The sequence below is a fragment of the Triturus cristatus genome, chromosome 3_2 (genome assembly GCF_964204655.1).
Source record: "Triturus cristatus chromosome 3_2, aTriCri1.1, whole genome shotgun sequence".
Classification (NCBI taxonomy): domain Eukaryota; kingdom Metazoa; phylum Chordata; class Amphibia; order Caudata; family Salamandridae; genus Triturus; species Triturus cristatus.
Genome location: NC_140584.1, coordinates 70,391,448 through 70,406,500, shown reverse-complemented (window position 1 = coordinate 70,406,500; position 15,053 = coordinate 70,391,448). Strand labels below are relative to the sequence as shown.

At 40.7% G+C, this 15,053-nt stretch overlaps 1 protein-coding gene across 1 annotated transcript in view; it reads left to right on the top strand.

Annotated features, from left to right (window-relative positions):
* ATP12A (ATPase H+/K+ transporting non-gastric alpha2 subunit) overlaps nt 1-15,053 on the top strand; it is a 129,525-nt gene that overhangs the window by 72,161 nt on the left and 42,311 nt on the right. The window contains exons 15-21 of the mRNA XM_085647250.1: nt 458-608; nt 3,688-3,856; nt 4,462-4,616; nt 4,721-4,844; nt 11,752-11,897; nt 12,839-12,972; nt 14,147-14,248. Of these exons, the coding sequence (XP_085503376.1) occupies nt 458-608; nt 3,688-3,856; nt 4,462-4,616; nt 4,721-4,844; nt 11,752-11,897; nt 12,839-12,972; nt 14,147-14,248 (981 nt within the window). The remainder of the gene's footprint in view (nt 1-457; nt 609-3,687; nt 3,857-4,461; nt 4,617-4,720; nt 4,845-11,751; nt 11,898-12,838; nt 12,973-14,146; nt 14,249-15,053) is intronic.

Here is a 15,053-nt window from a genome sequence, read left to right as displayed (position 1 = left end):
ATTCTTTATGTCAACAAATCACTGCTCATCCGACAGTGCATCATGCGTTTTTCCTCTTCTCATGTTGCCCATCCGTAATCCCTGCATTTCCATCTTTATACCTTCCTTCTCTGTAACTTTCACCTTATTTAAATTAGATATTTGATTCTCTTGCTTTGTCTTTACAACTCTGTCCATTGCTTTTCCTTACAGCCTGTCCCTCATTGCAAAGTAGTGTATTCAAGAAACTATCCCCAATTCTGAAAGAAAACCCTATTACCTCTACCACTGTTCCTTCCTGTTAATAACACTCCTCAACATTTCTAGCCACTTTTCTCTTCTGCCTGTAGGCTCCCCAAAGTCCAAATCACACACATGTTATCCTGCAATTCCCTCATCCAAACACAATTGGGCTCCTGTAGAGAAATATGCAGGCTGTTTCTTACGTTTCTCCTGTCTATGTCCCTGGTTCTCATAGAGATGCAAAAGCTGCAGTTGTAAATGGAGGAGACCTGAAGGATATGTCACTGGACCAACTGGACGACATCTTGGCCAACCACTCTGAAATTGTCTTTGCTCGAACTTCCCCACAACAAAAACTGATTATAGTGGAGGGATGCCAGAGATTGGTAAGTAAGATTGCCATTTACAGAATCATACACCCACAGCTCAACAAAGAGATCTAGGGTGCATAAAACAGAGGAGCAGAATCAGAACACATTAGACCTAATTCACAAAGTTAAGTAACACGTTTGAGTAAGTTTACACTTTGTACTAAATTTACTACTTTTCGGTAGTCACAAACTCTGAGTGTAAAGTTACTAAAAAAGTGTAAATTACATGTGCCCACCCCCACAGTAATGGCTTACTCTTGTATAGTTGGGTGACGTCCCTCGATAAATCCCTTCCTGACCCTCACAAAACCCTTCGTACTCTTCCATAATCCCATGCCCTTTAGTAGTAAATCTACCTCATTTATCACCAACTCTCTTTGTGTCTCTCCAACATTTTCTACAAAAATCTATACTTGCATGTGCAAAGACTGTGCAATCAGGGTGGAGAACTCCACGTGTATAAGGCAAAATGTACACTTTATAGGACATTTTGTAATTTGTTTTGTAGCACTACAAAATGTACCACAAAGTGCAGTTTGTTTGTCAAGCCCAATACCTAGAACATATCGTCACAATAGCACTTGCATTCTGGCTGGTAATGGTAAATTTGTAACTATGAGAAAAGACACTGTACTGTGAAAAACACTGACAGGCAATAGTAGAAAGTGTTCTTTAGAAATGAACCATAACAGTTCCTCATACTACTGGCGTCTTCTTTTACCTATTAACTATATATTTCACTAGATGTGAATTTGCAAATAGCTCTCTCTTATTCTGCTGCCCATTATTATTAGAGAGAATCCATATTTACTTGAGAGTCACCAGCTGTTATATGGGGTTAGTGCTGTGAACTCTACATGCTTGAGATAATTTTGCTAGAAAGAATGTCATGCGATATGAATCTCTTGCATAGCTATGTGTGTTATGGGAAGTATTTGACCGTTTGTCAACCGGTTGCCATGGTTTCAAAGAAATTATACCACATAAAGTTGTTATAAGGGAACATGTGCTACTTTGTCATAAATTGTTTCTTTGAACTTGCCTACCTAATGAGATCACACTGCTCACCTTCTCACAGGAATTGTCAAGTGAAGATGAATTGCATTCCTATGGACTGATCAGCCTCCCATTCAATGGAAGGCTGATTGGTCTGAAGGCAATGTGTACTAATAGTAGGGGGAATGTGGGACAGTTTTTAGCCTATAATATTGACAATGTGTTTGTGTGAATGATTTGACGTGGTGCTGCAATGAATTTATCGTGTTCTGTTGCGGTTCTTTAAAAACCAAATAAAGATCTCTTTATGATGATGACTGGTAAAGAATATAATGATTCGGAGACAGATGAATGCTGCAATTTTGGAACCCCTTACATTTCCTAACAGTAGCTGTGTATGGCAAAATAAGTTTATATAGCCTCAAAGTTCCAAGACTTTTGGAGAAGAGGAATGAACCCATTAACCGGCAAATATGGTGAACTTTGAGAGGTGCAGGTGAACAAATATTAATTCCACAGCGCAATGTTTGTTTTTGTACCTAAATCCTTTCTTCTTTCTCACCTTGCTGACTTCCCCACAGTACATTTCCTGCTTCCACCCACTTTCTCCGTCACGTCCCTCATAGTAATTCCTATTAAAGCATGCACCACAGTCTATTTTGTGCCATTTCACTCAATGAGCATTACACTTCTAAATATTCACAACTTGAAATTTATGCTGCCAAAACACAACGCACATGAGGCCAAATAAATGTAGCTAGGAACATTAATCAGAGTACTATCAATAGTGTTTCAGTTTATATATTTATTTTTTATTATATTTACTGGTAACCTATTTAAGGTCTGTAACCTTAACATCCCTGTAAATAAGATTTTTTGTGGTATATAATTGCATAGGCTAATATATATCCTCAGTACACATGGACTCTTTTATGACTAAAGTTTGGTTACTGAGCCCACATTTAGATACAGTATAAGCAAATATTCCGGTCTCAATTCACCTAGAATCCAAGAGAGCTCTAGAACTGTACACGATACATTTCCAACCCTTCTGCCACACACCCTTTTATAAAAGGGGGTTACTGACCGAAGAGGTGGCATGAGTTTGTGCCTTGCACCCATATCTCTGCCTAAAGTTACTGCCACGGTAAGCCTCGACTTTAAGATAAAGAATTTTAGATTTGGTTTGCGTGCGCTGTGTTTATAGTTGCTGGGAAGTCTGCATAACACGCTTCAATTCAGATAAAGGCTCCCATACTCAGACAAGTGTGTAAGGCTTCATAATTTGTTAATTGTTATGTGCTACCATTCTATGAGTAGTACTGCTGTTTCTCACTATGCTGTATTTTGATCCAAGACGTACTTTGGCATGCATGTACATTTGTGTTTATTGACAATTATAAATATTGGCTTAGTATTGTCAATTTATACATAATGTCGATTCACAGATATATGGTTCTTCATGGTTTATATCACATTTTCTAATAATAATGTATCTTGAAACCTATTTATTTAGTTAGTCATATTCAGGGCCACTGCACTGGTATTAAGTGGACGTGGAGCACCAAATTATGCTGCAGGGTTCACTAAATTATGCTGCAAGAAAAGGCAAATTATGCAGCATAATGTGCTAAATTGTTTTGATTGTATTACTTCATTATTACTGTCTGGGCAACAATGTCACTTTAGTAATGCCAGTTTAGCAACCAAAAAGAGAAATAAGCAACTGAAGGGTGACTAGTGAACCTTTGTAATGGGCCTACCACAGCATGCAGACACGTCAACACTTTTTTAGTAACTTTTGATCAGTTTTAGCTAGAAACTGTTTTTTTTGCTTAAAATCAGAATATTATGCAGCAGGTGAGGGTGTATGTTGCAAATTCGGCAGAACTATAATCACGGGAAAAGAAGCAGCGACTGTAGAATTGCATAGTTCCGGTGGCCCTGGCCATAACGATAGAGCACTGTCACAGTGCTCAAGGTGTTTCAATCCACTAACAAAATTGAACCTATCCTCAAATGACTGAAACCTTAGCATGTAATTCATCCAGACTTGTTCTTGCTTTCTCTCTCAACCATAATTCATGTTCTCTTTCAGAATGCAGTTGTTGCAGTGACTGGTGATGGAGTCAATGACTCCCCAGCTTTGAAGAAAGCAGATATTGGGATTGCAATGGGCATAGCAGGATCGGATGCAGCAAAGAATGCCGCGGATATGATTCTGTTGGATGACAACTTTGCTTCCATTGTAATCGGAGTGGAAGAAGGTAGGTGGTGGCATGGGCGATATTACTTTTTTGTGCTTGTGGGTTCTGTAGGACACACCGCATGCTCCATTGTGTCACTGTGTCCAGAAAGCTCACACAGAGAGGCCATTAAGGGATTGCTTCCAGTCTCATTCCATGTAATAATATGTATGTCCTGCCCATAGCTAAGGCTAATGCCCTTAGACGGGTGAAATTATACCCATTCTCAAAGTCTTACCAAATATACTATAATTACATTGTGATCCTGACTTCATACAGTTAGTTACCAATTTACCCATGCTCAAATATTATAACCATCCCATATGTTCTATATGTATGCCTTCTTGCACTCCTAGAGCATCAAAGCAAATGCCCATCTCTAGGTCTTGCTCATCTAAGTCTTTGTACCTGCAATTATCATCCATGCTTACCCTCTAAGCCCTTTTTGTCTTTATCTTTATACCAACTTGGCAGAGTCATTAATGCTTGCCTTGCACTTCTCGATGTTTGCACACCTAAGCTACCTTTTTTCGTAAGGTCATGCCACTCTACTTGCTTGAACCTCTTTCATATTGTTTAATGATGTCCATATCCAGGGGATTCAAAGCTCCTCTCTTCCATCACAGGTCGTCTAATTTTTGACAACATTAAGAAATCCATCGGCTACACCCTGACCAAGAATATTGCTGAACTCTGCCCTTTCCTGATCTACATCATTGCCAGCGTTCCTTTACCCATAGGCACAATCACCATCCTGTTCATAGACTTGGGTACTGACATTGTAAGTAGTTGGCTATGGTACTGTCGTGATCTCAGTGATAAGTGTCTGACATCAGACATATCCTCATTCTAGGATTGGCACTGAGCCCCTTTTTACCTTTTCAGATTCCTTCGGTTTCCTTTGCATATGAGAAAGCTGAGCGTGACATAATGAACAGAAAGCCACGTCGCAAGAACGTAGATCGACTGGTCAACCAGCAACTTGCTCTCTATGCCTATGTACAGATTGGTAAGTAAAGTTCCCCGTCCCTTCTCTGTGGACACATTACAAATGCAATGGACACCATAATAACTACCATAACCATGTCACAAAGCTGCAGACTTTTTTGTGACCGTAAAGTGCCTAGACATTACTCTCTGAAGGCCTTGCAGAAAAAAACAAAGTGGTGGAATATTCAGTTTTAATGGTTATGGTTGAATGCAAGTTCTCGTAGAACTCTTGAAAATCTAAGTTAGACATTTGTATATATAGTATATGTGTAGATATGCATGGCATAATGTGCTATTTATCAGCATTGTTGAGTGTGTGGAGGGACCACAAGAGAGGAAGCTTGGAGTGAGTCATGATGAATATTATACTCTGTGGATCTTCATATATGGTTTATGACATGGTATTTTTCATGTCCACCTGTACTAACAAAAGGGTATTTAACCAAAGCCGTGATGCAAGTTATTAAATTGTGCAATATGATAAAATCACATTGAATAAACCTTGTTGCTATTAAAAGAGTAGTTTTAGTGTTTAAAGTAATTGTTACTTGCACTCTAAGTGGTAGTAAAAAGTGCTTTTGATATGATTTTTTAAGACATTTGACTGGATGATTAAGGGCATTAAAATGACCACCTTGAAATTGTGATTGTTTTAAAATCATATTTTTTGCGGAGTGGGTAAAAAAATCCACAACTAAGTGGAGGCACTATGAGCGTTACCCAGCCCCACAAGTGTACCTCTTGGACACTTAGAAGCATGGAAAATGGGAATAAAACATGACAAAAACAATAAGTTTGCCAAGCTAAATTCACAGCTTTTCTGAAAATCACAATCATGCAGTTTCCATTTTGTGTTAAGAAACAGGAAAATAAAATTGCAGTTTTCTGAAAAATCACACATTTTTATGAAATTCGCGATTTTAATATAGAAGTAAAACATTCATGGCTGTGGTTTGTTGAAGGCCCTGATTGGGTGACTGGATGAGGTTGCCGCTGACCTGGTAGTGCAGACAACTCTGCGTAGCATGGACCAAGAAGTTGTCAGGGAAATGCAGTCTATCATAAAAAGTAAACCACAGCCACAAACCCAAAAAAGCCCTGAAATTCGCCAGTATGGTATGCAATGCACACAATAACTCCTGCCACTCACAGTAAACATCTTTGCTAATGGTATGTGAAAAATATAAACTTTTAACAAAAACTGTCTACATGAGCAAAATAAAGCAGACAGTTACGAGGGAAGGTTTCAGGAAATCTGGGCATGGGAATTCTCTTTCAGGGTGGGGTTTGTGTCATTCAATGTTCCTACGACCTCGGTGGGAAGGGGTAGACCGTCTGGGGGCTGATGCATTTGGGTTGGTTCACATTTGGGTCATACATCTGAACAGCTGAACCCTCCGTCTAATGACATCCAGTGTGTACTACTCACTTTAACCCCTAAGTTAAAAATAGCTTTCATTAAGGTTTATTCTTGACCAGTAAGCCTTAGACATGAATCCCTGACCGTTGACCAATTGAATCTCTTTATTCCTACTGTACCCACAAATATGTGGTTGATTGTAGGGGGGATTTTAATTGTCAATGTAAGCCTCTTGCTGACCCCAGTGATACAACCTCCAGCGAGGAAGATTTGCGATTGCTAATCCCAGACTCACAAATCCAACCAATTAATGCATGGTCCCCGCTGGCACTCCAGCTTAACTCAGTAACATTGACCCACTCCCTGAGTGCGTGCATTAGCCGCACTAACTTGGATATACTGGGGAAGTTAATATTTAATAGAATAGGTCAATCCTCCCTGTTGGATTATATCCTAATGGAGACTAGGCTATGCCAAAGGGTCTTTGATTTCGCTGTCCTGCTGCGACATGACAGTGATCACAACGCTCTGACCATGGAACTGGATATACATAATTTGGGAAATGCTGCGGTTAGCTGTACCTCCCTAGATAGTAGATTAGTATTCTCTAACAACAGAAGAAGAATAAGGTGGGGGGTAAATCAGCAGACACCCAATAAGATGGCCACACTATATTCATCAATAATTTCGACCTTACTAGAAATGGGTGAGGCTACTACTACAGAGGGCATTTTACTAATCACCAGTAGAATTGCAGAATTGCATGCAAAATTGACATCTAAACTGGTCGATATATTTTATCCAGAGGTATCTTCTAGGTCGAAAAAAGGGGGATAAACGATCTTGGTTTAACGACAACTGTCGAGAGGCTAAGCAGGCTCTGTGAGATTCCTTCAAAGCAAAGGATAGGTCCCTAACTAAACAAATGTGGTTGCTGTATAGAGATAGCATCCAACAAGCAAAAACGACCTGGGAACTGGACAGATGAGATGCTTTAAAATCTGCCTTATCCAACAAAGACATGAAGGCATTTTGGACAATAGTCAGAACAGGCTGTAGTGAAGGGAAGTCAGCCATCGAGCCAAATATAGCAGCAGATATATGGAAGAGACATTTTCAGGCTCTGTATACTACAAAGGAAGCAGTTAGCCCAGGTGATGAAACATCTATAATCTCCTTAGGGACCATTCATGAAGAGGGCCCTGGGATCACTTTGACTGAAGTACTAATGCAATAAACAAGTTTCCCTTCAGAAAAGCACCGGGATTAGATAAGTTACCGAGGGATCTTTCTTTCGGTCAGAACCATAAATATGGGGAACCTACCTATGGGCATTATTTAATGCTATCAGGAAAGGCATGGTGATCCCTGAAAACCTGGATTGGGGCGGAAATTGTCCCAGTTTTTAAAAACTATAGGCTGATCAGTTTGATCCATGTCACCCAGAAACTGTTTGCATGGGTACTCCTTGATCGCCTTCAGGTGTGGATCGAAGAGCATTAAATCTTGATCCCATATCAAGCCAGATTCAGGAAAAACCTTTCCACCTTCGACCAAATATTTAGACTCCAACTTTTATATTGGAAAAACTGTAACAATAGAGGGTGGCAGTCTCTATCTAATATTTGTGGACCTGAAGACGGCCTTTGATCTAGGGCCCAGAGTTAAATTATGGGGTGTACTTAGAGATCTAGGGATCCCCCTCTACCTCCTGTGTATGCTTATGAGATTGCATGAAGGCAACTTCACCCAAGTGTGGTATGGGAAATGTGTTGAACTAACCTCCCGACGCCCAGTTAACAGAGGAGGAAGGCAGGGGTGCATGCTCGCACCTAACCTGTTTTGCCTATTTATTAACGCAATGGTCTCCCAACTCATTGAGCTAAAGGATAACGATGCCCCGTAGATAGCACGTAGAAAGGTACCAGCAATGATGTTTGCAGACAACCCTCTTTTACTATCAGAGTCGCCTATGGGTATCCAGAGGGTCCTCAATAGCTTCCTTACCTTCTGCAAAAACAGGGGGCTAGAGATTAATATGCAGAAGACTAAATTTATGGTCTTCAACCCAGCAAACACTTCCTGTTCTAACTCTTGTTTAAATGGAACTATGCTTGAGAGGGTGTCTGTATTTGATTACCAAGCAGACACCTTGACAGAAAATCTGGAGTGAGGTCCGCAAATGGCCAAAGCAAGTCTTAAGCTAGCCGAGACTGTGGGGGGAATTGTAAAATTTAATAGAAACTCCTCCTACAAGCCAGCTGGGCCAATAGCTGAGATTTATAAAGTGCAAGCAAGGGGTGCTACAATGTACAGGGCTGAATTATGGGGTCATTGCTCTTCTGGTAGCTTGAGCAAAAGAGAGAATAATTTTATGAGGCAGATGTAAGGCCTACCCCTTAGTACTCCCCACATCTCCCTACATCTGGATCGAGGAATCAGACCAAATGGGGATGAGATTGGACTTAGACCCTTAACTTTTTGGCGCAGATTGTGGGTGACCCTGGAACTGGCCATTTACGGGTCAGAGCTAAAGGTGCTACTGAGATTCCCGGGTGCAGGTAAAATACCATGGTTTGTACATGTAAAGGAAGTATGTTGTAAGCTGGGTAAATCAACCTAATGGAGTAAACCTGAGAAAATGTGCCCTGTAATTTCGAGCTCAGAACTGGTAAGATCTTATAAGATGTGCAAACTGGCAAGTATCCAGAAAAGGTTAGCCTTAGGACACTTGACAGCTGAATTTTTGAGAACCAAAGACGAGTAAATAATACAGTTCTTCCTGGATGACATCCTACCAACTTTTTCAAGGAAATTATACATCCAGTTTAGATTTGGGACCTTGCCACCCCCTGCTTTCTCGAACAAATGCTTAAAATGACACCACAAGGGTGCCCTTCGTGTAACTGTAAGGAAGAGTCAGAGCTCCATGTTTTTTTCTTCTGCCCTGGCTACAAATCAGCTAGACAGCGCTGGCTTATCCAACTGTGCAGGAATTTAGGGTTTGTGCATTGTGGGGGGGCATTTAGAGTCCTAAAGTATGACATTCAAATGCCCATTGTCTTTGCTGTATCTCGATTCTTAGCTCGATGTGGCGTACTCGCTGGATGTTTCTAAACTCACCACAGCGGCCTTAAAAGTCTGTATTGTTCGCATTGGTAGATATTTTTACCCACATTTTTGCTCCTTTAATGTTTTAACATCAGGTTCGCTGATGAAATGAGTTTTAACTATTGATAAAACTGCATGTGCATCTGCTTATGTCCCATGTGGCCCCTACATAGGGGAAATACGGGAAGCGGCATTTACTTCGCATGCGTTTCTTCGCATGCCGTTAGTACGCGGTCGTTAGTACGACCGCGATGTTAGTCAGCATACCGTTTGTACGCAATTCGGAAATACGAATTGCAGTAATGGGGGGAAGGTGTAGGATTTAAAATCCAACACCTTCCCTAGTATCCGCATAGACTGGAGTTGGAATAGTAAATTATACTATTCCAACATCCAGCATCCCCTTACTGCAATTCGTAGTTCCGAATTGCGTACAAACGGTATGCTAAATAACAACGCGGTCGTACTAACGACCGCGTAGCAACGGCATGCGAAGTAACGCATGCGAAAAAAAGTTATATATTCGGGAAATACACATGGTAGCTGAATGAGGTTACAGATATGTATTGCCCAGATCTACCACCTTGTGAACCCGATGATTCACTTTAACGCTGTTAAACTGTTAATTTGTATAGCTATTTAAGGAGACCATTTTATAGCATATATTTTGGTGTGTACATTTTATGTGTATGCACTTTTAGGTCCACGATAACCGAAATAAAGTCTTTTGGAATGGAATGGAACATTTAGAACAAATATTTGCGAGCACACGGACGCCAGGTTCAGTACTCATAACTAGCATTTACTCTTACTAAGTGATTCACATTGAACAGTGTAGAGTAAGAGAAAGTGTCTGTCCTGTACAATCCGTTGATGCATTCTCATTTATTTCCCCATGAGTGTGGCAACGACAGTATCATAAGGGGCAACAAGATTATTTACCAATGCTCCAGGAAGGGAAAAGATTTTTCTGATTTGATAAAAACAAAAGGAAAATGAAAGACCCGCCATCAACTGATTTATGTAGAAAGCTTGCCACTTTATAGCTGTTTGTCAGAGCTGAACGAGTACTATGTCAATGAATTTATTCACATTTTATGCATTTCATTTTGCAAATACACAATAGCTTTACTTCATGCCAGAACTTTTAAAACCCTGAGATGGTGCATTGCCTTATAGTAATAACCAGATGTGCCTGGACATTTTAAAAAGTATGTCAAAGAGCAACAGAAACTTTCCAATGATACAGACACATCAGGGTAAAGCTCACCTGCTTCTGACTACTGCAGGTAGGGGGACCATCAGTCAGCATTATCAGCTAATCTAATGGCACTGAAGGAATCTTAATCTCCACTTTTATGCCTTTAAATCAGTATTGAGGTTACCAAATTACATACCTCAGAGCGCACAAGAGACACATGCAGTTCACAGTGCAGTGAAAGACTGACACCCATGTGGATGCTTGTACAAAAGTGTGGTGATGAAGGAATACCCATGCACACAACCTTCATTGCAGGGCTGCAGCCTTGTCCACCACAGTGGCTTCACTGGTTTAATCCTTAAAGTACGAGAGGGATTTGTCCAGACAACACTGTTTTGCAGTGGCGTAGCAAAGGGGGGATTGGGGGGGTGGGAGTTGGTGCGGCCCGAAGGCACAAGGTGGGTGCAACGGCCTCCCAGTCCGCCACTCATATCTGCGGCCGTTGAACACAGGAATCATCAGTCATCTCGCCAGCCCCCCGGGTCTTACCTGCGGCTGCCAAAACAAGGACCGCCACAGGCAGAAAAAGGTGTAGCTACGCCACTGCTGTTTTGTTAGGCTTTTCAGTCAAGCTCCCAGGATTGATCTTAAAAGTGTAACCAATAGTCCCATTTGATTTAAATAGGATCATGTGGTCCCAAGTTGCCTTCAAAATGGATAGTGAGGTCTGTACAACTGTGTGCCCTGCAAATGCATGGGGAAGCACCCTAGGCCTGTCAGTCTTGCCTCACGGACTTATGTAGTAAATTTACATTCCTGGTGGGTGCTACAGCATCACATATTTGCATGTTAAACTCAGCTGTCTGGGAAATAGTGAGTGGGCGGAGCCCAAACTCTTTTATGGAGTAGCTGCCACTCGGTGAGCTTTCCAGCTTTCTAAGGCATTCAGAAGAATATGCAACAGACTATTATTTAGAGGGTAGAAACCTCCATATACACCATCTCAATAATCCTCAAGTCATAAAAAGTGGGATAGAATAACCTGAGTGCAGGGGCTGGATGGTCGACAATGCTGGGTAAATGGTACATTTTCTTTTTAGGAAACAAATTCATGGATTGCAAAATGCTGGAAAAATATTAACAGGCTCAATAGTTTACCTTTGTGAGTCACTGGAGAATAGAACATGGGTGAGTGTTTCTGTAACTTATTCTCACATTTCTATTTCTAACACAAACATTCCTTCTTTCTCTTAGGAATTATTCAATCAGTGGGGGCATTCCTCTGTTATTTCACACTCTATGCACAGGATGGGTTTCTACCATCTAAATTGGTGGGGTTGCGAGTTGACTGGGAGAAATCCACATTTCACGAACTAGAAGACAGCTATGGACAAGAATGGGTGAGAACAACAAATATACATTTATAACTATTAAAGTTAATTATCATGGTCGTATTTGATCATTGCTACATTTATGTTTGTTTAAAAGGTCATTAACCTAGTCTAGAATGCTGTGCATATCATGTAACATGTTGCATGCACTTTTCAATTATTACTGGAAGTGGTGGGTGGGGATCCGCAGAGTGGCCCTGAATAAATGCCCAAATATCATGAATTCTCTCAGGATCTTGCTTGATCCCAAAATCAGAAATCAGGATCAAATTTTATAGCAGTTGTGGATTATAGGTATGTATAGTCAAATCATATTCCTACCTTCTCCTTTAACACAAACCTATTGTTGCCAACATTTGTTTGAATAATGCCTGAGCAATGTATTTTAATGTTTCACTAGATCTGTTTACACACATCATACTCCAGGGGAGCACGTTTTCTCTCTTAGCAAAACAAACGAAGATCCACAATCCAGAGCTGGGAGCTCCTTAGTTGACTATAGAGCATATGCTTCATATTGTCTCAAAGACAGTCCAAAGTCAGACTGCCCAGCTCCTACAGTCCATTCGGCAACCATACCCAGAAGCCAAGATAGCTGCCAATAAATCTGATTTTCCGCAATGTTGCATGATAACCTGAGTAATCCCCACTCAACTGGCACTATTGCCATTTCCCCAGGTATGTCAGGGTAGAGGCCACTTTGTGTCATTGCCTAAAAGACTTGCAAGAAGAAAATATGTTTGCCTTTACTTTCTAGAGCATACAATGAATTCACTGATATATCTGCAGATAAGAAAAGACAGAAGAGCAGGAATCGAAAGTTCACATAACGCTTTACAATCGTCTTGCTCTGCATTTGCTATTTAATGCAAAAGGCCTGCACCTAATTTACATGGCAGGCATTTCAGGATCACTGAAGTTAATACATTTCAACTGCCATCTGTTCCCAGACCTTTTCTCAGCGCCAGTACCAAGAATGGACTGGGTATACTGCATTTTTCATCAGCATCATCGTTGTGCAGATAGCGGACTTGCTGATAAGGAAAACCCGGAGAAACTCGTTCTTTCAGGTGAACCCATTAAGGTCAGTCAAGGATGAGTGGATGGTCTGTGCTGAGTTCTTCTTCAATGGTTAACAGTTGCAAAGCATTATTCTTACACCTAATGAGGGGTTCGAGTCAGGACTGGTGAATATTGGCTCGTTTCACAACACAGCCTATCAATTTTCTTTAAATATATGCAGCCAATAGCCATCTTCTGGACTTGATTGTAGACATCATGTTAGAGCTTATTCAACCTCAATGAAAGCAGTGTTAGCTTCCTTCTTCAAGATGCACAATGCAGCCATTCAAAAGGTCCACAAATCTGTGTGTTGCTATAAAGACTACATCCAGTTGTGTCAGCCAGTAATGAAGCAATCTCCTTTCGCCTAAAAAATGTATCCAATATGGAGTCAGGGAATGAGGTTGGAAGAGCCATGCATGCAAACTGCACTATGCTCTGCAGACCAGCAACTGTTGGGGTAACCTTTTAGAACACAGACCTACAATGTTAGTCATCCTGATTTCTTTCTGTTAAGAGCAATAAAGAACTGTGGTCTAAGGGACGTCTCTACTGAGCACTCAACTTTTATTGGAGTAGTCACATTTTAGCAAGAGCTGAATATGTTTGCTGAGGTTTTGATATATTCAGTTCTTGTCTTGGGAAGATATTTATCTCTGCTCTTGGCATTATATTTCGCTGGTTGGTTCTTTTGCCTTATTTGTTAAAGAAAAAACTACCTCTATGTTTTAGATTTGGTCATTCTGTGATCTAAGACTTTTGTTCTGGACATCAATTGGAGATCAGTGCTCTAACTGGAAACGTTTCTGTTACAACCTGTCTTTTATCTAGCATAGACAGGTCACCTTGATAAAAGGTAATGGTCTTTGTGAGCTAGAATATACCCGCAGAACCCAGGTGAAACCTTGATCAATGAGGCTAATTTTGCAAAGCATTTGGTGCTAGCACCTTTTCTACTTTCCATCACCTGTATACTCTTGTTATTTCCATCATGTCTCACTTTATTTAGTGAAAAGTCCCTGTATTGCGTATTGCTGTTCACAATAGCCATGTCTTAAATTGAGTCTTTGGCAGCTGTCAGATGAGAAACAATTGAGAGGAAGTATTACTAAGTAGTTGCTTATTAGTATATGAAGGATCTCTGGCTGATGTGACATCAAGTTAATGCTTTCTCAAATTTCTCACTTTTCCTACAGGAACAAGGCCCTCATTTTTGGCCTCTTTTCTCAGATTGCCATTGGTGCATTCTTTTCTTACTGCCCAGGAATGTCTGAGGCCTTAAAGTTCACCCCTCTTCGGTGAGTCCAGATTTTATTTGTGCATTATTGACAATACACTTTAAGATCCGGGAGTTTATTTTGAAAAAACAAAAATGTTTGATGTGCCCCTGCTTGAAAGATATGGCTATGCACCAAACCTGCAGTGCTTTCAGAGAAACCACAGTGATGGTATTTCCATTAAAGGTAGAGCTCATCACTTGGCTGGTGGTCATCTTTAAATATGGAGGGCGGTAGTCTCCCAGAGTGCAGGAGATAATGACCTCCACCACCCTGGCAGAAGGAACGGATCGCCCACCAAACGTTAAATCAGCCCTATCATATTTGATGAAAATTAATTGATCCAAGGGTACAGATTGATCAGAACAACTGGTGAACCCATTGGATAGAGATGCAGAAGGCAGAGATAAGGAATGCAGTTAACTGCAACACCTAAGTCTGAGCACATGAAAGAGGCATTGCCTTATTACCCACAAATTATAGAGGCCACACCCGTGGGAGTCCCTAATCCCCAAAAGCTAATAGCATCTTTCTTTTGAGAAAATGATAACTGGTAAGTGTCTCCCACTCTTCTGCTACAGAGTTATGCTCTGGTAGGTAGGAGTATTAGTTGTTAGAAAAGCATGTATGAGAAGCTTTTATCTACAGGTTGTATAAACCGAGCTATGCCCCATACTCCACAATTATATGCACATACAATGGTTAGTATTTCACACTATGATCCCAATTCACAAACTGCATTTGAAGTACTTTAAATATTACTTAACTATATAGAACAAAATACTACTCACAAACCTACAGGTGGAGACATCTGCATTTGTCTCTC